General features: G+C 37.9%; 1 protein-coding gene across 3 annotated transcripts in view; it reads left to right on the forward strand.

The window, feature by feature from the left end:
* The window catches only part of WDR7 (WD repeat domain 7), a 347323-nt gene extending 325501 nt beyond the window's left edge, over positions 1-21822 (forward strand). For all 3 annotated transcript variants that reach the window (XM_067545438.1, XM_067545439.1, XM_067545440.1), the window contains 2 exons: positions 12567-12671; positions 18925-21822. In XM_067545438.1, the coding sequence (XP_067401539.1) occupies positions 12567-12671; positions 18925-19128 (309 nt within the window). In that variant the 3' untranslated portion in view covers positions 19129-21822. The remainder of the gene's footprint in view (positions 1-12566; positions 12672-18924) is intronic.
* The last annotated feature ends 76 nt before the right edge of the window (positions 21823-21898 follow it).

The raw sequence follows: 21898 nt of genomic DNA on the forward strand, positions 1-21898 counted from the left end.
ATAGAGTAAGGATTTTGAATTATTTTTAAAATTCACATTTAGACATTTTTGAAAAAAAATATTTTTTGGTGTGGCAACAAAAATTCAAGAAAATGTTTTGATATCTGTCTTTACACATAAAGCTGCTTAACTTTAACATTCACTTTTGATTGTTTCACACTGTAAAATGTGTATCTAAGCACATTACACACTAAGAAAATTTGACACTTTGTCATGTGTTTTGAGGGGCAAGTGAGGAGACCAGAAAGGCAGAATTTACTAAACACAAGCAAAGAAGACAGAAACACAACATTTGTAGAAAAAATGAGCTTTCTTAAAACAAAGGCATCAGATTTATATCAGCTTATTATTTATCTACTGTAATGGTACATGGGTGGGGAGAGTGTTTTACAGATTAGATATTTTTAAAACCTTAAACCAAAAGATCCCTTTTTTAGGAACTACAGTACAGAAAAGATGAGGATCAAGGGTTGGGGGATGGTTGTGAAATGGCAAAATTATAGGTGGTAGAGGGGATAAAGAGAACCTCTTCTAAGTTTCTTTTATGGAAACTTAATATATTGAACATTCAAGTTTTGTTGCATTGTCGTGTGAGTTTTTTGGGTTGTTTTTTTAAACAACACAGTCATGATCATGTGCAGAAGTGGCAATGGTGACTGACACACCTGTGGTGTTAGTGGAATACTACCCAAAGTAAATTAATTTTGAGGAAGGATTTGGAGGCAGAAAGTGGGTTTGTAAATCAGGGATGATCCTTTAGAAGGCTCTACAGTGAAGATAGGACCCTTAGTTGTAAATTGCTTCTCAGTTACATGAAAAAAAATATGATGAACAGATTTACTGTAGGTTGGTGGAAGTTGGAACACAGAATTCTTAAGTTTTGCATTACTCAAAACCTATCACACTTATGGGGTTGGGTTTTTGTGTTTGCTTTTTATTATTTTACATGTAAAAATATTTGTTGAAAATAGCTGTATCTTACCCGTGAGTTAATAGTTTAGTGTTGTTGCATTTAGAAAGCTGTGCAAAGTTAGTCTGGGGGTGTGCTATAACACACACACACACCTACTCTAGTGATTTGTAAAGATCTTCTGTATTACAAGAATCTTTAGATTATAGGTTAATATTAAACAGACACAGCTACAGCAATCTACTATTTGAAATCAAAGGTCAATTACATAATGGAATATTGATTATTTCCTAAACCACGTTTTGTAGATCCATATATACAACTCAATAGTAGGTGTGTGTGTGTGTGTGTGTGTGTATATATATATATATATATTGTAGGCACCCTGTACTTCAGGGGCCTTGGAACTTGATTGGGAGTTTACAGTTGGGAAGAGCCTGGGAGACTACAACTCCCATGATGCCTTGGGGAAGAGGGGAGAGACACTTCCCCCTTCCAGAGGGACAGGGAATAGCATGTGGGGGACTCCATTTTGGTGCTAGGGTGGAGTGCAGCTGAGGCTGGAAGCTGCTGGCTGCCTGCTGCTGGCTACTGCCTGCTGCTGGAGTCCCAAAGCTGCTGCTGACTGCTGCTGGGGTCCCGAAGCTGCGGCTGAGAGCCTGTTGGAGCCTGTTTGAGCAGGGAGCTTCGGAGGTTGCTGGCATTGCCCAAGCTAAGGCAGGGACTGAGCCTAGAGCTGCCTGAGGTGGGCCTGCAGTGGAGGTAGTGTGAGTGCCACCCCCCGTGTTGTTTGGGGCAGGGCGTGTAAGGGAAGGGGCACTGCACAGAGACTTTCACTGGGCCTGAGAAGAGGCAGAGGGAGAATCCTTTCAAGCAGGGCCAGGACTGCAGACCTTTGGTTGGGCCAGCTCCAAACCTCCAGCGGGACAACTGAGCTGAACTGGAACACCGAACCCACAGAGTGCTGTCTTCTGCAGATCTTCAAGCGTGCCCACGCAAGCACGGGGTTAGGGCTCTGAACTCTTGGGGAGTGTACACTCTGCAGGTGGGGTACACAGTGGCAGTGCAAATGGAAGTTTAGACAAGTTTCATTTGTTTTCATACTAATTTTATTAATTGGTTTATTCAGCTGCCCTGTGGATTTAACATAATAGTGATGTTTAGTTTCAGTCTGTTATGCCATATTTCTTTAATTTGTTAAGTAAAGTTGTGTTAACCCTAATTTAAGTATATTGGATGTTTAGTTTGCATAAGTGCAATTGTTAAGTTAGACCTGTCTCAGATTATTATTATCATCAGACTAGGTTTAGTCCTGGAAGCTCCCAAGGCCTGCTATTAAGCGTGTGCAGGGGCCAGCCAGGTGGAGGCACCGCCAATTTTAAATTCCTTTAAAAGTAAAGGGACTGCAGCAGAGGGGTGGATAGAGGATTCCCACCTATCCTACATCACCGCTGGGATACTCAGGATCTCCTTTGTTGTTAACAACCTTAGCGCCCTTGCACACAGGTGAGTGTTGCCGGCTCCCAAGTAACCCAGAAATAGAAGGGGGTTACAATATATATATATATATATATATATATATATATATATATATATATAAAGTGACTATCAAGGTATAATTTATCCATGAATTAAATTATGTATTCTGAAATTACAGACAATTTGGCATTTTTAATACCAATATAGACATACAAGAAGTTGGATAATAAAACAGGTTCAGGATGTTACAGGCCACTACAAGAGTGCTATTAAATAGATGTGTCCTACTACTACAAATGATCCACTGGGAGAAGAAAAATATGCACTGGGCATAGCAGTTTGCACTGTTGCTTGGCCATAGCAACTCTAGTTGGTCACTGCAGACTGTGATGTAGAATAGGAGATAAGGTATCTTATGTGACTTTGTTTTCTCTTACAGCATACCAAGTTAAATGACATGGAAAATAATCTGAAATTACGGGATCTCTTTGTCATACTAATTCAAATAAATATCACCAGTTAACAATAAAGGGAATTATTAGATCCACTTCTGATGATACAGGTGAATGACAATGTGTGTGAGGCTTCTGAGGGGCTAGTGAAGTCGTTTAGGGTATAGTATACTGTTGACACTTAGCTATACATCTTTGTTTTTGTCATCTAGGAATCTTGTTGGCTCCTCAATTGTTTCAGGATGGCCAGGTAGCAGTTTTAGCCAAAACTTTTGTTTTCATTGTCAGTTGGGCTAGAAGTTGTGACCTTTGCTATCAGATACAGACATCACCATCATTGCCTATGTTTTCATCACCTCCAGGCTGGAGTAACGCAGTGCACTCTGTATAAGGCTATACCTGATGATGACTCAGAAACTTCAGCTAGTTCAAAATGCATCTGTTTGCTTATTTAACAGTGCTCCACACAAAGAGCATATTGTATGTGTGCTCCATAGATTCTCTGGTTTTTCAGTGCATTTTTAGTGCAATTCCAAGGAGTGAGTTTGACTCTTAAAGCTCTTTACCATTTGGTTTAGTGCTTTACGTTCACATTAAAATTCAGCTGGGACATAATAGAGGCCGCTGAAGTATCTGATAAGATTATTTGGCTTGGCTTGTTTGGCATGGAAGTATCTCGTGCAGGGGCTTTCTCCCTGGATGTCAAGACCTCCAGAGGGGTTTACAAACAAGTGTAAGCAGATCATCACTTTCTCTTTCTTTATGGCTAGATGGGAGAGGGGAGTCCCCAAATTTTTCTTTTGTAATATGGGGTCATGATATAGAAAAGGTTGAGAACCACTGCTCTAGAGGATCTTGCATGTTTGATGCAGCCTTCTTTATTGATTTAGATATGCTCTAGATTTGGTTTGTTTGATTATTTTATTGCAAAGTGACCAAGTTTATATGCAAGGTGAAGTTTTCATGGGGGTCAAGTGTCTTTTATCATCACCAAAATGTCAAGAGGTTGTGTCTCACTCTTCCAGACATGGACTTTGGTATAGTGAGCCATGCCATTGTGGACTAGACTGCATTATTACTGAAATGTGTTTTGTTTGGGGCTACTATTGAAAAACTGATATACATTGCTGTTGTTTCAGAGCATCAACAGAACTTCTCAAGGGTATTTGCCCACAAAATCAGTGTCACTGGCTGATTGTTAATGAGAGAGCTTCAGAGTCTTCTAATTTTTAATGTGCAAATAACCATTCTATACCAGAACTGATTTGCTCTATATCCTTCGGTCGAAGTGGAGACCTGGAACTGCTTAACTTCCCAGGCTACAAGCGGCGGACAGTGTCTTCTTGGGGGGGGGGCTGTCTAATCACTTCTTGCTTAATATTTGGTCAAAGCACATAAGTGGCACAGTTCAAATCCAGGTTTCCAGACTTTTAGGATGTATATGTTGGGGTTATAATACTTCTGTGTGATGCATTTGGGCATGTTGCTTTCCTTGGTATGCAATATCTTAATTTTCTTTTTGTTCATATACCCACAGAGTTTTGGGAGTAGATATTCATATTGTTGGTGGTGTTGATAATAAAAGTATGTTTCTGCAGTAATGCATTAGTCTACATTAATATCCAGTTCTATATTTAAAATATTTATTTCCAATGATGATTAAAATAAAATACTTCACAATGTTGCTGCAGTGTAATACACCACATAGCAAAGGTACTTACCTTTGACAGAATAGTTTACTTCAGTGTACAGTTTGAGAAATATTAGACCTTGAAATAGATTCGTAGCTTCCATATATTGTGTGCTTCAGTACACAGGCAGGTGCAGAAGTCAAATAGTCTCCCAGGAGACTTCCCCATTAAAAAAAAACAACAATTGGTTGGGCAGAGGGATACTACAAACAGCTGCACTTTGTCCCACCATATTTCTTGTTCAAAATAAATCCTATCCCTGATCCTGTGCCACTGTAATATGCACATATATTAGATTTTTGCATAAATTCAGTAACTACTTCAGAGCGGAAAATCTACACATTTTATATGTAATCCAAAAGGTAAAAAAACTAAACGAATATTTTATCATGCAATTCCTTACTGAAGCAGCAGAGACACACATCCTTCCAGTTAGCCTTTAGGATAGCAATGAAATTGCCTCAGCCAGCCAGCCAGCCAAGCCTAAAAAACAAGAACATAGGTTCAAATAAAAAGCTTCTAATCGAGCTGCATAGATTTTGTGATATACTTATTTACTTGACAACTAAATAAAAGGGTGAGCATTGCCAAATGCACATTGAATAACACATGGAAAAGGTAAATCTCTGTTTTAAAGGATTAACGTCAGCTAGGAAAGTACATAAATTAAAACATCAAAGTGATGTGGCTCCCTTAAGGACTGTAGTTATTTGGATAAATTGTCAGTGTAAAGAGTGCAACAAGTATGCAAGTGCTATTGATTTTCACCTTTGTATTACCAAAACATTTTTCATTGACACAAATTAATTGCTTGTTAAGTGCTAAAGAGTTTGATGGTCTAAATATTGAATCCTATAATTAATTGGCCTTTTAGTTTTCCTTATCATTAAGCAATAGTGATTACATTAAAGACACAAGGTTTTGCTTAAGTCGACATATCTTGTACATGATATACAGTAAGAAAATATTACAATAGATTCTTAATACGCGACCTCTTGTAAGTGGAGTATATCTTACTTTCTATTGTCGTGTAAGCTACTGTACTCTCACACCATCACTTATAGGGTGCATCTTCCTACTGTTATAATGTTACAAACTCAGTTTTCAAAAGGGAGATTATAATGTTGTCATTTAATGCTGTATCAGGCTAAAACTTGGCACAGAGGCTCTCAGTGCAGAAACAATAATTATACTGTGAAAAATTTGAGAAAACAGTTTAAATGTTTCAGCATTTCTAATTCTAGTATTTTAATGCCATAATAATAGCAAAGACGTAAGAACGGCCATACTAGGTCAGACCAATGGCCATCTAGCCCAATATCCTGTCTTCAGACAGTGGCCAGTGCTACGTGCTTCAGAGGAAATGAATAGAATAGGTTATCATCAAGTGATCCATCCTGTCAGCCATTCCCAGCCTTTGGCAAACAGTAATCCCTGCCTATCTGAGCTAAAAGCCATTGATGAACCTATCCTCCGTGAACTTTTCTAGTTCCTTTTTGAACCCCATTATAGTCTTGGCCTTCATAACATCCTCTGGCAAGGAGTTCCCATAGCTTGACTGCGTTAGGTTAAGAAATACATCCTTTTGTTCTTTTTAAACCTGCTGCCTATTAATTTCATTTGGTGACCCCTAGTTTTTGTGTTATGAGGCGTAAACAAAAAGGCATGTTTTCAAAAATAAGTTGTATCGGCACTTGTGCCAAATTTTTCAAACATAGTTTGCCTAAACTCTGGAACTACATCTGGTTTTAATCACCTAATGATTTGAGCTTGAGCTTATTGAAGTCAGTTGTAAACTCCCATTTACTTACATGGTGCAGGGTCGGGCCTTAAGTGGCCTGACTTTCAGAAGTGCTGATCATCTACAACTCCCACGAAAGTCATTAAGATCTGTAGGTGCTCAGGCTCAGAACTTTTGAATATTGATTTAGCTGCTTAAGTATAGGCATCCAAATTTGAAGAAGTTTCTTGGGGCTGTAACTTAGGAGTCATCATCACCATCCTCTCTTCCCCTGTATACTCAAGCTGTATCCAAGACTTCCCGCTTCTTCCATACAATTTCTAAAACATGTCCTTTTTATTTCTGCCCAAACAAATTTTAATCCAGAATCCCTCACTTTATGTACTGTAAACTCTTCTCCAGAAACCCTGAACCATCACTCCATTCTGCCCCATGCAAAAGCAACTGCTAAGATCATCTTCCTTACATGTTGCTTTAATTATATTAACTTTTCCCCTCATTGGCTGCCCTTGTTTCACTGCACCAAGTTCAAACTTCTTGTACTCCCTTTCAAGACCCTTCACAACTCTTCCATCCTTATTTGTCCTCTCTTGTTTCTTATTGTGCCAGTTTTATCTTCTACAGTCTACCAACAAAGACATTCTTGTCTGACCCTTTGTCAGCTTCTCATGTAAACATTTCCATGACTACTTCCATCCTTCTCTTGTGTGTGGAATGTCCTCCCCTATTTAATCTATAATACTACTATTTTATACTACAGATCTCTCCTCAAGAATAACTTAGCAGTGATGCCTAAAAGAAATCAGCCAATTAATAATGATTTAAGTATTCATAGTTATCAAGAAAAAATTGCAGTTGTCTGTAGATATATTTAAAAACTGTATCCATCTTATCAAGTACTTTTGATGTCACTTGCCTTCACAGATTGTAAGAACTTCAGATAGGGTGCAATACCAAGGACAAAGGAGCCGCAGTTCTGCTTAGGAACTCCAGACGCTGCCAGGATGTAAATATTAAATAATACACCACTTGTGAATTTGGTCCAAGTAAAGCTGCACAAAACAAGTATTTAGCTTTTAACCCAACTGAAAGATAGTGCTACTGTTTGAAATTTAAAATAATAATTATACATAGGTTTCAAAGTGCTTTACAAAGATAAGTGTCATGACCCTAAATTTACACATGGGGAATCTGAGGTACAGAGAGTTGTGGCTTGCTGAAGGTCACATAGCAACTCAGTGGCAGGGACAAGAGTAGAATCCAAGGCTCCTGTCTCCTGGTCTTATGCCCATAAAAAATTGTAAATAGGCGTTTGCTTTAGATGGAAGATGATGGATGTGATTGTAATGTTGAAGACAATTGGAATTTTGCCCAGTTAGGAGTCCAGAGTAGGACTTGGAAAGATCTTTGGTTGTATGGGTTTACACAAAATATATTTCATTACAACTGTATGTGAATTGTATATCTACCTCAGCGCAATATACAGTTTATGGTTTAAATTATGTGTGAGAAAATGTCAGGTGCCACCAGTTGTTGAGTTTTATGTTTTTTAAATAATTCCTTTACACTTCATCTGCTACAGAAGGTTTGAACTGTTAATTAACATTTTTATGGCGGTGCTCCAAAAGATTTTAATTGCATGCTTCTAATTTAATCAAGATTGGACATAAATGATTATGTCGATCAATTGGAAAGGAACGGTGCTGCAAGCCAGTGCATCCCAAGAGCTTTCCCATTTTCAGAAGGGCAAGTGACGCTGAAACATACCAAGTATATGCTTTGCTGAAGTCTGAAATCTTTTTACTTTTTAAGCCTAAATACATTTTTAAATATTAGAAACTTGAAATTCTAATATACAATCCTATCTATTTTAAGACTTGATTAACTATGCATTTTCTGTTATTTGTAGGCTTTTCAATATGAGCACTAAATTCACTAGAAATATAAAAGATGTTAAAAATCAAATTGTGTTACTATAAGGTAGCCAAGTAGAACAAAGTTCAGGCCATGCAAGTGTTTCTGTAATAAAAACAACTTATTTTGATAGGTTAGTTTGCCCATAAAACAATTGTTACTCCCACTTGACAATAAACTCCCAAGTAAATATTTTAGACATGCAATTTAAAACTGATTTTTAACCTAAGTGTACTTTTAAAAGTATTCATTAATTAAATTCAATTAAAGCCATATTTATGTTGATACCTGACAAATGGCTTTGATTTGATTTAAAAACTGCAAATTGGCAAGAGATTTGTTTGTAAAATGATTTAATTCAATTTTATAGGCTCAGAGATTATTAGCACATTTAAATATTTTGACAATTTCTTTTCAAACAGAAACATGGACTGAAAAGCACGTGCCTAAGTTCACATCTGCTCATTGACTCTAATGGCTTTGGTGATCTACCTGAATATTAGATAGGTTTCAACATTTTTGTAAATAAGAATGTGCATAACAGGCTTTAGAGGCTTCAAATGATCTCTTCTGGTCTTTTCACAATTAAATATGAAAATGGCCAAATTACAAATTTACACAAAAACATATTCCTTGTTGGGACTCTGGCCTGCTTTGCTGAATTTGTCTTCACATACATAGCTCTTATACAGAGAAAAAGGAGGCCTTTTTTGGGCCAAAGTTTAGGAGATTTAGCACTTGGAGACTCCATGCTTATAAGTAATAATAATAAATAATAATAATAATACCTATCTCTTATATAGTGCTTTTCATTCTTACAGAACCTTTTGTCCTGTTCTTGATCCTGCACATCTTGAACATCCAAAATTCTCAGTGAAGTCATTGGGAGTTTTAAATGTGCAAGGAAAACAGCCTCTGATCAGATCTAATGCAGCGGTGTCCCGCCTGTAGCCCTTAAGGCTCTGAATTGTGGTCTCCGAAAGCAACTGTGTTAAGAACTTTTCAGTTGGTTACAAATTGAGAATATGTTCCATTTGCCCCCTCACCAACTTCCCATCCCCAATTCTGTCTCTGCTTTCATGATTATTCTCCTCTTTTCTTCATATGAGAATGAAATGGAGGGGTTGGTTTCGACCACTTCAGACTTTATTAAACTGCACTCTCTCTCCCTTGGAAGAGGATCAAGGCTCGTTGTAAGGGAAAGTAGTGAGGGGACAAGACTTGCCTGTAGAGAATGTGAATGATTTATAACACCTGTCAGGGATGATCTAGGTCTACTTGGTCCTGCCTTAGCACAGGAGGCTGGACCAGATGACCTCTTGAGGATCCTTCCAGCCCTACATTTCTATGATTCTGTGAATTGATGGCTCTGAAATCAATCTATTTGTATACTTGTGAGGATGAATATTTTCCTTTGCAGTGCCCTGCAAATGCATTTTCATTTGCTGATGTCAGGAGGCCTGCTGGTAAGGAGTGATTTCTAAAAATATAACTGCAAATTTTTGGCATGCAAGCAAGCAAGCACTTAGGCGCCAAAGCAAAACGTGTATTGTAATAGCAGAAGTACCCATTCTGAGTGCAAATGGAGGTTTTCTATGTACGAAGTGGCATGCTCTCAAACTTTGCAGATGCATTTTCAGGGGCTTGTTTGAAAATTTAGTCGAGTATTTTTCTCATTTGTTGTTGTAATTTTATCACATGTTCGTCCAAGTAGCACATCTCTTGTTTCACATAACGGAGAATGGAGTGTACTTACTGTCTGTAAGCTTCAAAAATATTGATTGCTGTCATGGTAATGGTTATAATGAATTTTATGGTGACATTTCAAATTTAAATATATCATGTCATATGTTCTTTCCTTGATTTACTGCTACCATGGAATGATAAACTCCCACTGTTAAAATGTGGCATGTTAATATTGTGCAAAGACTCTCTCTGATCCAGTAATTTAATTATTTCATTTTATTTTTCATTAATTGTTTCCTTTCTGGCTCTTCTGATTTACATTTGTTTAATTAAATTATGGTAGCTAATCATAGAGTCCTATTCTGGACTATATAAAGAATAGGACTCTGATTATCCACCATAATTAAACAAATGATTTCATTCTTACAGCTATTCATATATATATACATATATAATATTGATATAGATATATATAGATATAAGAATGAAGCTCTTTGAGCCATATACTGTCAAAAAACATCACATGGATACTGACCGCACAGCAGGTGGAGGAATGGTCAGTCTGCTACACAGAGGTTAAAAAAACTGTTCAAGAGGAGATCTCATGCAAATAACCTCCCAACGTCCTCTCCTGAAATTCTATGGTCCCCTGAAGAGCTGTGATAACTTCCTTCTGCAGCCCAAAATAGGAAAAAATTATGCACCAGTTGTGGTCAAAGGCATGGTTTGGTTTGGTTTTTAAAAGAGTATGGGCATTAAGGACCAGGGAGAAAGAGGTTATCCCCTAATCATCAAAGAGAAGGTGTAGAGGGCTCCTACTGGGATTACATGAGAATGATTTGACAACCCTCACCCTATGTGAGGAAGATTCTTGATTGCCTCTTCTCTCCCCAGTGACCCAGTTGCCATTTCTTCAAGTGAGAGAAAACTCAATGTGGTGGGTCTTCTGTGGCTAACAGAATTGAAACCCAGTGAGAGAAACTTCCTTTGCTCCCTCCCCCACACCACCTTTAAAGGTGCATATCAGCTGACAGAATGTCAGTCAACCTATAAACAATCATTGTTAGGACAACAGGAAATGTATTCAGTATGCTCTGGCCCTCTCCAAGGGTCACAGCCCTGAGCCTAATATCCAAATGTAGTAATCAAGCAGGATGGAGTCTGTGATTCTAGTACTGGAAGTGGTGGTCCTAAACTGCTATCATCTAATTCCTAATTTGACATTCCAAAGCAACTGGAACCCCTGGCAATAGGGCAGGAGACATCTTCACTGAATAGCTATGGGAATCCACATTGTTTCTTTGGACCAGCTACCACAGAGATTGCTGTATCATTGATACGTATTTATGCAGGGGGAACAGAATGTTGGGGAGTGTGACAGGGTGCTGGCTGAGAACTGAAGGCTAAGCCAGCCCTCTGCCCCGGAGCCCTAATCAAAGGGGGAGTGGAGCCAGCTGAGCGATCCTGTGGGGACTGGGCTAACAAGGAGCAGCTGTTAGATGCTCGTTAGACTGGCCCTATAAAAGCTCACAGGAAGGAGCTCAAGGGGGGCTCACCAGAGACTCACAGCAGGAGCTGTAGGAAGGCAGGGCGGGGAAGGAGAAGCCTCAGTTGGAGGGGAGCTGCCCTGAGTGAGGGGCTGAGTGGCCCCTGAGCCTGGACTGTATTTATTTGTAAATAGTTGGTGGTGGAAAAAGCCTGTGAATAAAAAGCGCTAGTGGGAACACAAAGTTGTTATCTGCACGTGGTTTGTGGGGCAGAGGACCTGAGCAGCCGGGTGCCCGGTGCAAACCTGCAACACGGAGCTATGCAGAAATAATATCTGCAGATTCATTGGAACTTAGTCTCCAAAATTACGCAAGACATAAGTGACAGATTGTCCAAGGTTTCGAGCATAAGGCAAGAGATTTGGAAGCTGAGTAACAAGAAAGAATCACTGGTCGTGTGACTGTAAAGCAGTAGATGGGATGTCATAGATATAATCACCTTCCCAGCAGATGGAGGATGGCAAGTGCACATCAGTTATAAATGCTGGAAATTGTTCCACCAAAGGTTTCTGGACAGTCAGCTTCTGAATCTCATGCCTGAGATTTTAAACCAAGAGTATAGGTCTATTACTGCAAACCAAGTAAAGAATAATCTCTTTTCTTCTAGTTAAGGTAGTAATTTTGAAAGTTTGAATCTTTTTCTACTATATAAGAACATTTCTTCAGAATCCCTAAAAATGGACAAATATTCACATACTTATATGCAAAATCACCACGGTTGGCATCATTGTAAAGAGTCTCAGCAGAGAAAGGCAAGGCTGGCATGGAGACTATATTCCTGTTGTACCTAGTTTAGGACTGAGGTACAATGATGGACTAGCATGGGGAATCTTCAGCTGCTGCTGCATATGCCGTACCTGTTCTGAGAACACACAGAGGTCTTCTGCATGCAAGGCTGTCATAGGGCTACCTTACATTAGCACTACATTCACCGTCATTTAAGAAACATGGAAATTATATTTGTTTCCAGTTTGCCCAATTATGACCTCTTCACTATATTTAGTTTTAACTGACAATTATGACCCATATCTATGTCATTCCTGTAGATGCACGCACTGTTAGTTTTGTGTTCAGTTTAAGTGTCTGTGAGACACTATAATGGTGTTGAGTAATGAATCTTCTAAATTACATTTTTTCCTCTGTTAGACTATCCATGGCCATAAAGGGCCAATAACTGCTGTGGCTTTTGCTCCTGATGGACGGTATCTTGCCACTTATTCCAACACAGACAGTCATATCTCCTTTTGGCAGGTAAGAATATATACATAATGTGAAGATATATAGATGATGCTAGTATTGTAAATAAGGTAGAGTTTTGGCATTTATACAGTCAAGTTTTTGAATCTTTTTAAAAAACATTATTCAGTTCTAGTGTAACCTCTGACAGGAAAAAATGATGTATCATTATGGTTGGAATAACAAGCATTCCAAAAATCAGGAAATTCCAAAAGTTAAAACTGAAACCACAACATAAATGCCATCATTTTGGGCAATCTATATCTCCTTACTGATTTTTCTCTTCCTTCCCCTGATTTTATTGTCCTCCTAGTTATTTTTCACATGCTGTCTGTGACTCTCTGTCACAGGCATGTAATTAAAGTTAAAAATTTTCAAGAGTGACATAGGAGTTTAAGTACTGTTGAAAATCAATGTGATTTAGGCTCCAGAGTGCCTAAATCACTTAACATTGGACTCAAACCTCTTAATTACTTAGGGTAACATTTTGACAAATTTCTTCACTCATCTGTATAAATAGATTATATATTGTATAAATATATCTCTTAAATAAATATAGATGTATAAACAGATAAGCTCCTTGCAGATGGACCTCTTTTAGGTGCTGGTATGTTTCTCAATACCATAGTATTATCTGAGTATCTCACTGTGTGTGTGAGTGAGTGAGTGAGTGAAGTAGTATTATTCCCATTTACAAATGGAGAACCGAGACACAGAGAGACCATGAACTTTACCAAGGAACAGGAAGTGTGTGGTGGAGCATTGATTTGAACCTGGATTCCTGAGTTCCAAGTTAGCACCATATCCATTAGAAATGGGTTGTCCAACCCGCAGGCCAGAGTCCGGCCCCACAAAGGCTGCTGTCCACAGCCCCAATCCCAAGCCAGTCGGGTGCAGGAGTAGCCCCCTCGTCTCCCCCAGCTGGCCAGAGCCGAGGAGCAGCCACTCCCTCCAGCCCCGTGCCAGCTGGGAGCAGCAGCCCCCCCGTCCCAGGCAGCCACAGCCAAGGAGCAGCCCCTCCTCTCCAGCCTCATGCACCGCACCGCACTGCACTGCACTAGCCAGGACTCAGGAGCAGCGGTGGGCATTGGACCAGCCAAGCCCGGCCACGGCCGAAAGGCAGGGCAGTCCAGCAGCACCGGCCGGCTGGGACGCTGCTCTGTGCAGCGCAGTAGCCGCCTGCGAGAGCCCGACTGGGGGAAGCAGCTGGGGGCAAGGGCCAGGTGAAGCGGAGTGCCCCTCCTTCTTCCTTCCCCCCCCGGGAGTTCCCGGTTCGCTTGGGGACCGGTCCCCCAGCCAAGCCCTGCAGGCAGTCACCGTACTGCAGAGCAGCAGCCGGGAGGGCCCGGCTTGGAAGTGGCTCCCAGCACAGCTGCCAGGGAGAGCAGCTAAATGTGCCAGGAGGCACAGCGGGAGAAAGATAGCTCCACCCCCCATAAGTGGGGAGACCATGGCAGCCATGGGCAGGCGGAGAGACACGAGTCACGTGACCAGTTGCATGTCCTCCCTAAAACTCCCACCCCCCATGCCCACTGGCAAAAATAAAAGTTGGTACCTGTAGCCGACCCCCTCCCCTGCAGACCCGTGCTGGGCGGGCACAGAAGCAGCACCTCCCCATCTGAAATTTGTTCACCGGCCCGAGTGAGAAAAAAATTGCAGTGTGGCCCCTCACACTAAAACGTTGGACACCTCTGCAATAGACCATCCTCCTCTTTGCATTTTATATCTCTGATGATATCTGTGATTACCAATGGTCCTGCATAAATAATACATATCTTTGTTTTACTATTTTTAAATGTAAGGTTGTAACACAAACAACTGTGTTTTTTGTTATTCATGTGCACACGAAAAAATTTAACCTCTAGGTAACTCGAGAACATTCGTAATTTTGGAACTTCATTGAATAACACTACGTTCTTCATCAAATGGCCATAATGTTATAATTTTTATTGATGCCTTGTAGATGTAAGGGTTGGCCAAGCAAGAGCCTGCACTTCTTAGTGACTAGGCCCTCTAGGCAGGCGTTTGGGGTTTTTTTGTTTGTTGTTTGTTTTAATTTCCTTCAAGTGAATTTTTATGCTAAGGCTTGAGAATTTGATGTTAGTATTTTAATCAAAATTCTTCTTGTTAAAAAAAAATATATATATATAGTGCCAAAAGTGAACTACACACTTTATAAAAGACAGAATAACAACATCCCTACCCTTTAGAGTTCAAATTAATAGTTTGAACAATCTTTTTCTTTTTTATGACTTTTTTTATCCTGCAAAGGGCACATGAACCCCATATGCAGAGTTGGGCCTTATATCTTTATACTTTTTTTTTTTTTCCTTAGAAGACTTCTCTGTTGGGCTAGGTGGTACAATAGATGTATGTAACTCTATACCTTTTTTCCTCTGGAGCTAAGAGTTCAAATTCTATGTCAGGTCACCAATATAAAGGATTTTAGTAGTTGCAGTTTAGTTCCCCTTTGATCATAGCAAAATATCAGCATTTAGTTTAGAATGATTGGCAGAATCCAAGAGACAACAGGAATGAAATAGCAAGTCAGAGTAAAGGTTTGTTGGCAAAGCTGAATGGGGAAATGTGTACAGTACTACCCTTATTTATGCATAAGCACTCCCTCATTTTCATGTGCAATCAATTCATATGTAACTGTAAAAGAAGAAAATATATTGGAATTAATATAGTGAGTTATTTATTGCTTTACATTTAGTTTTCATTCATATTTTTTAAAAATTAACATTCACCTTTACTTTTCATGTCATTAAGAGTTTTAAAACATATGCATTAAATAATAAAAGCAGCTCAAATGGGTGAAGGATGTAGAAGTGTTTTTAAATTATAAACTTAAATAATAGTTACCTGAAAAACAGTGGGCCTGATCCTACAGTTCATGCAAGCAAAATAGCCATCAAAGACAGTGGGAGTTTTGCCATCAATAAGACTGCAAGACTAGATCCAGTGTGCATACAAATGTCAGTTAAAATTTTTTTAATCTTCCACTATTTTCTGAATGTTATTCAGTAATATTGTACATGCCATAAAAAGTACTGAATTATTATCCATCATATATTGTGCTTCCTGAGATAGCAAATAAGAACAATAAAAATGTTCAACCATCAGTACATATACTTAGTTTAACTACCTGGGAAGATCTGGAAAGCAATCTGACTTATTGATCAAAAAGACTTTGATCTTTTACATAGAAAAAGCACCTCAATTTAAAAAAAAAAAATTCATATTCAGGCATAGGTTTAAAAATGTGAATTGCCAGATTTTACTGGATGTAAATCCATTCATGTAAAGCTGGCTTTTACATAAAGAGTTAAATGTACCTATGCATTTAGTTTTAAAATGTGACCTCGTGCACTAGTGATTTTTTCCCCTCTGTGTTCTATTCGGCACTATTATTAATGCAGGAAAATCAGTAACATTAGTCATCTTAAAAGGGTTATTACTCAAGATGATTTAAATTGTGAAAATGTCAGTGTTGCTTGCATGCTCCCTGCTAGAGATGCCATGATTTACACTCTCTGACACCATTCTGCTGCTGAGAAGGGCCAGAAAAAGTAATGGCTTATATTTTGTACTGATCAAAATTCAGAACATGGTGTCAGCAACAACACATCTTAAATGTCCTAAGATTTGCCATGGTTTCATGTGCCCTGTCTTAGGTATACAGCTGGACCATCATCTACCTTTTGTATATAAATCCTAGTATCCTACTACATTTATGTGGAGAGGCTTTCAAGAGTATTGGAGCATTTAAGAGAATGCAAGTTTTTGAGGGAGGTTTTCTCTTTTTAAAATATGTAACAAAATATAAAATATTGGCCAATTTTTCAAAGAATATAGATCAACAGGTATTGTTAAAGATTTTATCTCTTAATATTTTGTTTATATAAATACCAGAAAGAGAATAAAGCTTTTGTGGGGGTTTTTTAAAAAAGATTATCACAGAATCATAGAAATTTGGGCTGGAAGAGACCATGAGATGTCATCAAGTCCCAGCCGCCTGTGCTGAGGCAGGACCAAGTAAACTTAAGTCTTAGACAATCTCTGACAGGCGTTTGTCCAACCTGTTCTTAAAAACCTCCAGTTATGGGGATTCCACAACCTCACTGGAAACCTGTTCCAGAATTTAACTACCCTATTGTTAGAATGTTTTTCCTAAGGTCTCTCTTGCTGCAGATTAAGCCCATTTCTTCTTGTCCTACTTTGAGTGAGCATGGAGAACAGTTGATTGCTACCCTCTTTATAACAGCTCTTAACATATCTGAAGCCTATCAGGTCCTCCACCTCATCCAGTCTTCTTTTCTCAAGACTAAATAAACCCAGTTCTTTTAAACTTTTCTTATCAGTCAGGTTTTCTAAACCTTTTATCATTTTTGTTGCTCTCCTCCAATTTATTCATCTCTTTCCTAAAGTGTGGTGCCCAGAATTGGACATAGTACTCCAGCTGCTGCCTCACCAGTGCCAAATAGATCAGGACAGTTACCTCCCATGTCTTACGTGCGACACTCCTGATAATACGCCCCAGAATGATATTAGCCTTTTTTGCAACTGCATCACATTATTGACTCATGCTCATATTGTGATCCACTATAACCCCCAGATCCTTTTCATCAGTACTACCACCTAGCCAGGTATTCTCCATTTTGTGCATTTGATGTTTCCTTCCTAAGTGAAAGTAATTTGCACTTGTCTTTATTGAATTTCATCTTGTTGATTTCAGACCAATTCTCCAATTTCTCAAGGTTGTTGTGAATTCTAATCCTGGCCTCCAACTGCTTGTGACACCTCCCGGCATGGTGTCATCCACAATTTTTATAAGCACATTCTCCACTCCATTATCCAAGTCATTAATGAAAATATTGAATATTACCAGACCCAAGATTGACCCTGAAGCATCCCATTAGAGATACACCCTCCTATTTTGACTGCAAACCTAACTACTTTTTGAGTATAATCTTTCAACCGTTTGCACACCCACTTTATTAGTAATTTCATCTAGACCACATTTCCCTAGTTTGCTTATGAGAATGTCATATGGGACTGTCTCAAAAGCCTTATTAAAATAAAAATATATCACATCTACTACTTCCCCGCATCCACTAGGCCAGTAACCATGTCAAAGAAGAAAATTAGATTGGCTCAGCATGATATTTTCTTGACAAATCCAAGTTGATCATTCCCTATAATCTTGTTATCCTCTATGTGCTTACAAATTAATTGCTTAATCATTAGTTCCAGCATTTTTCTACGTATATCTAAATTAAGTTGACTGGTCTATAATTCTCTGGGTCCTCTTTGTTCCACCTTTTAAAGATAGGTGTATTATGTTTGACCTTCTCCAGTCCTCTGGGACTTCCCCTGTCCTCCGTGAGTTCTCCCTTATGTCATTGGGACCATTCCTGTTCTGTCATGCAGATATACTGCGGCATCTAAAAGGTCTTTTCCATCTCTAATTTTTGGGTTCTAACAAGTTTAAATATATATTCCAGCAGAAATATGTTATAATTTGTAATTTTTGATAACTTATTTCAATTTCTGAAATGCTGTTGTATTAAATGAACATAAAGAAGTTGTAGCTGATAGATTTCATTGTAGGTTTAAGATAATAGGTTGATTCAGATCTCACTATTTAATATGAAGTAGATAGAATCAAAGGAAAACAGAATTTAAAAAAGGCAAATTGTAAGACTGGAATTAACCCCTTACTACTAATTTTGTTGCTAAACTTTTCTGAGTTTCCATGCCTTGCTGAAGTGTGTAACTCATAAAAGCCAAAACTTGGCTGTATTTTATTTTTCCATTTAGTCCAATTAAAAAAAATATCACTTCCCATCATCATCAGAGAAAAAAGGGAGGAGAACATTTTAAAATATGGCTGTAAAAGTGTCATTTAAGATGATGTGAAGTCTAGAGATCTGTAGGAAAAAGGAAAGCAGTAAAATATACACTACTAAATTTAGCACAACTAGTTTCATTTTGCAGAGTTGTGTATAGAGTTAAGTAAGCATTTGCAAACATACTGCTTAGATTCTTAGCATCTCTTTAGTTTAAGAAACAGTGTTTTTTGGTGAATTAAATAACATTTTAATTAAAGGTCATTAGAGAGGGCAGCCACGTAGCTGGTAGTGGCAGGTCTTATAATAAGTTTTCTGTAAATATCAAAGAGAAAAAACTTTGTTTCGCATTAAATTATTTTTCACAAGAAACCCTTTGATTTCAGTGTTGGCTCTTTCTTTTTCTATTACTGCAGATGAACACCTCTCTTTTGGGAAGTATTGGAATGCTGAATTCTGCACCTCAGCTCCGCTGTATTAAAACATACCAGGTGCCTCCCGTACAGCCTGCCTCACCAGGTTCACACAATGCACTCAAACTGGCACGGCTGATCTGGACTTCCAATCGCAATGTTATTCTCATGGCTCATGATGGCAAAGAACATCGATTTATGGTTTAGAGTCAAGCTCTCTATTGCTAGAAATACATTTTTCTTTTAAAATTCCCTGTAATTCTCTCTTTCTCTATTCTTTTATAACACTGGATTACCCACACCAGTGCCTATATAAATGATCCAGTGGGACCAGCCAGACTTCAACATTTCTGCATGGTTCCCTACAGCAGAATCTTGCTTTTGCCAGCTATTGATTCAGAGGCATGCACACCAGCTCAACAGTGTCTGGTTATTCTATCACCATGTAGTTTTTCCTTGCTGTTGTTAGGAAGGACAAAGATGGTGATTGGGAATGCTCCTGTTGCTTGGTGCAATAGAAGCTGAAAAAATCAATAACACTGTGTTTGCGCTCCTTGTCTAGATCAGCATTTTCATTCTCTGAAGTTGGTCTGAATCTAGTCACTTTTACATTTTAGATTGAAGTAATGCAGAGCAGTCATAATTATAAATATTATTTTCCTTTCAATGTTCTTTTACAGAATCTTACTGTTTACCAAAAAGGTTCTATGTTTGCATGTACTTTCTTCTAGTGACTATGGGGTGATCACTGGGCGAGGTGTCTTAGGGTTTAGCAGTCAGCTTCTTGGGGCATCTAACTGCAATGGGATTCATGAGAAAGTATATGAAGAACTAGATTTTCAGGATAAGAATAGCCTTCACTCTCATTTTGAAGAAGCATATTTCATCATATAAAGTTAAGTTCTTGATTGAATTGGAAGTTATGGCATAGTAGGTCATTGCTTTTGTGACCTGGAAGAAAGAATGAGCAGTCCACATGTAAATACCAAGAATCTCTTAAAGAGGGAAAAGGAAACTCAAAAAGAAGAATACTTATGCACAAAAGTATGTTTTTTCTGTGTTCCCTTTGCTTCTACTGCAGATATTTATATTTCAAAAAGAGCTTTCTCCTTCCCAGGGCAGCTCCCACTTATGCTGGAACTTGCAGGGAAATGAGACTCCTGCATTTATACCATCACATCCTGTTGCTGTATAAATTACCGCAGTGTCACAAAATCACAATTTGGCTTCTCTGAAGGATCAAGGGGTAAGAATGTAAGTGCTTAATAGAAACACAGATAGCACTGATATTTAGCAGCTGTGGCAAAAAAAATTATGGAAAATATGTAAAAAGTGAGTTGTTATTTGAATCCAATATATTTAAACATTTTTCCCAGTAAGAGAATTCTTCTGTAATGCAAACTATAAATGTTCATGATTTCCCTCTTTCTTACATATCTAATTTTGTGAAATATCTAATAATGTGAAAATATGCTGGTTTATGCTCAAAGTAAAAAAAATCCATACAATACTATTTTATTTAAGCATATTGATATAAGTGTTTGTATAGCTTTTATTTTCTTTGCCATTTTTGTCTGGAAAGCTCACAGAAGAGAGAAGGCTCTCATTAAATAACATAAAATTAAAGGTGGTACTTGGGAATAAATGAACAAAGAAATTAATGACTTCTAAATTTAAAATGCATTTTTTCTAGAGGCAGTCTGAGTAGTACACTATACATGAAAGTAGGCTCTACAGTCCAGAATCAACATATCTGTTGTTTACTCTAGTTTTTACAAACGAAATAAGAAATTAAGACCGGTAGGAATGTTTATCTCATATTGCTGTAAATTTTATTCATTCTAACTATGTAGTATATAGTAGTGGTAAAATTCTGTAGTAGAATTTTTTATGTTTTTCTTTAAAGTAAATTTATGCAACATGCATGTACATTGTATTTATAAAGAGGCATATGTAGTCTCCATGACAAGAAGCAAAGAATTACACAACATATACACTATTTGTCTGTAGAATCCAATACTATAGTGCTATATTTAAGTATAGGCATATGAGAAAAATTAAAAGGTACGTTTTATGCATTCTTCCATAGGCATTCCAAAGTCATATTTACTTATGTTATAATATTTTTTCAAGTACATACATGTTTAGTTTTAAAATCTAAATGCAAACACAGTAACAATGGGTAAGCTAAACACAATTTTCTTTAGAATACAGTGCAAGCATATTTTACATTACATATGTGTAATAAAAGTTTGCTTTAAACTAAAAATTTACAAAAAATTGTAAAAGATAGGGGGCAATCTACTTCCAGTACTGAAAAATAGTTAAATGTAGCAAAAGCTAAATTAGCAAAATTTTCAGAAAATTATGACAAGTTCTGCAAATGTCTTATACAATACATCTAGAGCAACCGTCAGGATTGCAATCCAATGTTGAGTAAGTGTTACTTGGCTAGAAAATGCAGTTTACTGGATGGAAATAGATTATCTAACCACTTAACTAATATTTGCACATTAGTTAAACACAAATCTCCATTTCAGTGACTTTCTCAACCCTAGTCCCAAATTTCATCACAGATTAGATTTCTCAGCACTGCAGTAAAATTTGTATTGTCATTCCAGTGTAAGCTTTTAGTATTTTATTGATTTGTTAGTACTGTATTTGGACTTGTCCTTGTAAATGTAAAGACGTATGTGGCTTCGGTGGCAGTTTACAAGCTAAAGATGACATGATGAGATAACTGTATGAAAATGTTGTAATGATTGAAGTCACTGTGTATGGTAAATGACAAAAATGTTTGCCTCTCAAGAAATTTCTTGATGATTTCACTTAAATGCTACTGTATGTACTAACGCTATGTACATATGTTTGTGAAATAAAACTGAATGGCATTGAAAAATATTGTTCCTATATTGTCATCCTAACTGTGATGTGATCACACACAAGTGCATCCATAGTACCACTACTTACTTGACAT

The sequence above is a fragment of the Emydura macquarii genome, unplaced genomic scaffold (genome assembly GCF_026122565.2).
Source record: "Emydura macquarii macquarii isolate MOO-44397 ecotype Brisbane River unplaced genomic scaffold, CSIRO-AGI_Emac_v2 contig_1045, whole genome shotgun sequence".
NCBI lineage: Eukaryota > Metazoa > Chordata > Testudines > Chelidae > Emydura > Emydura macquarii.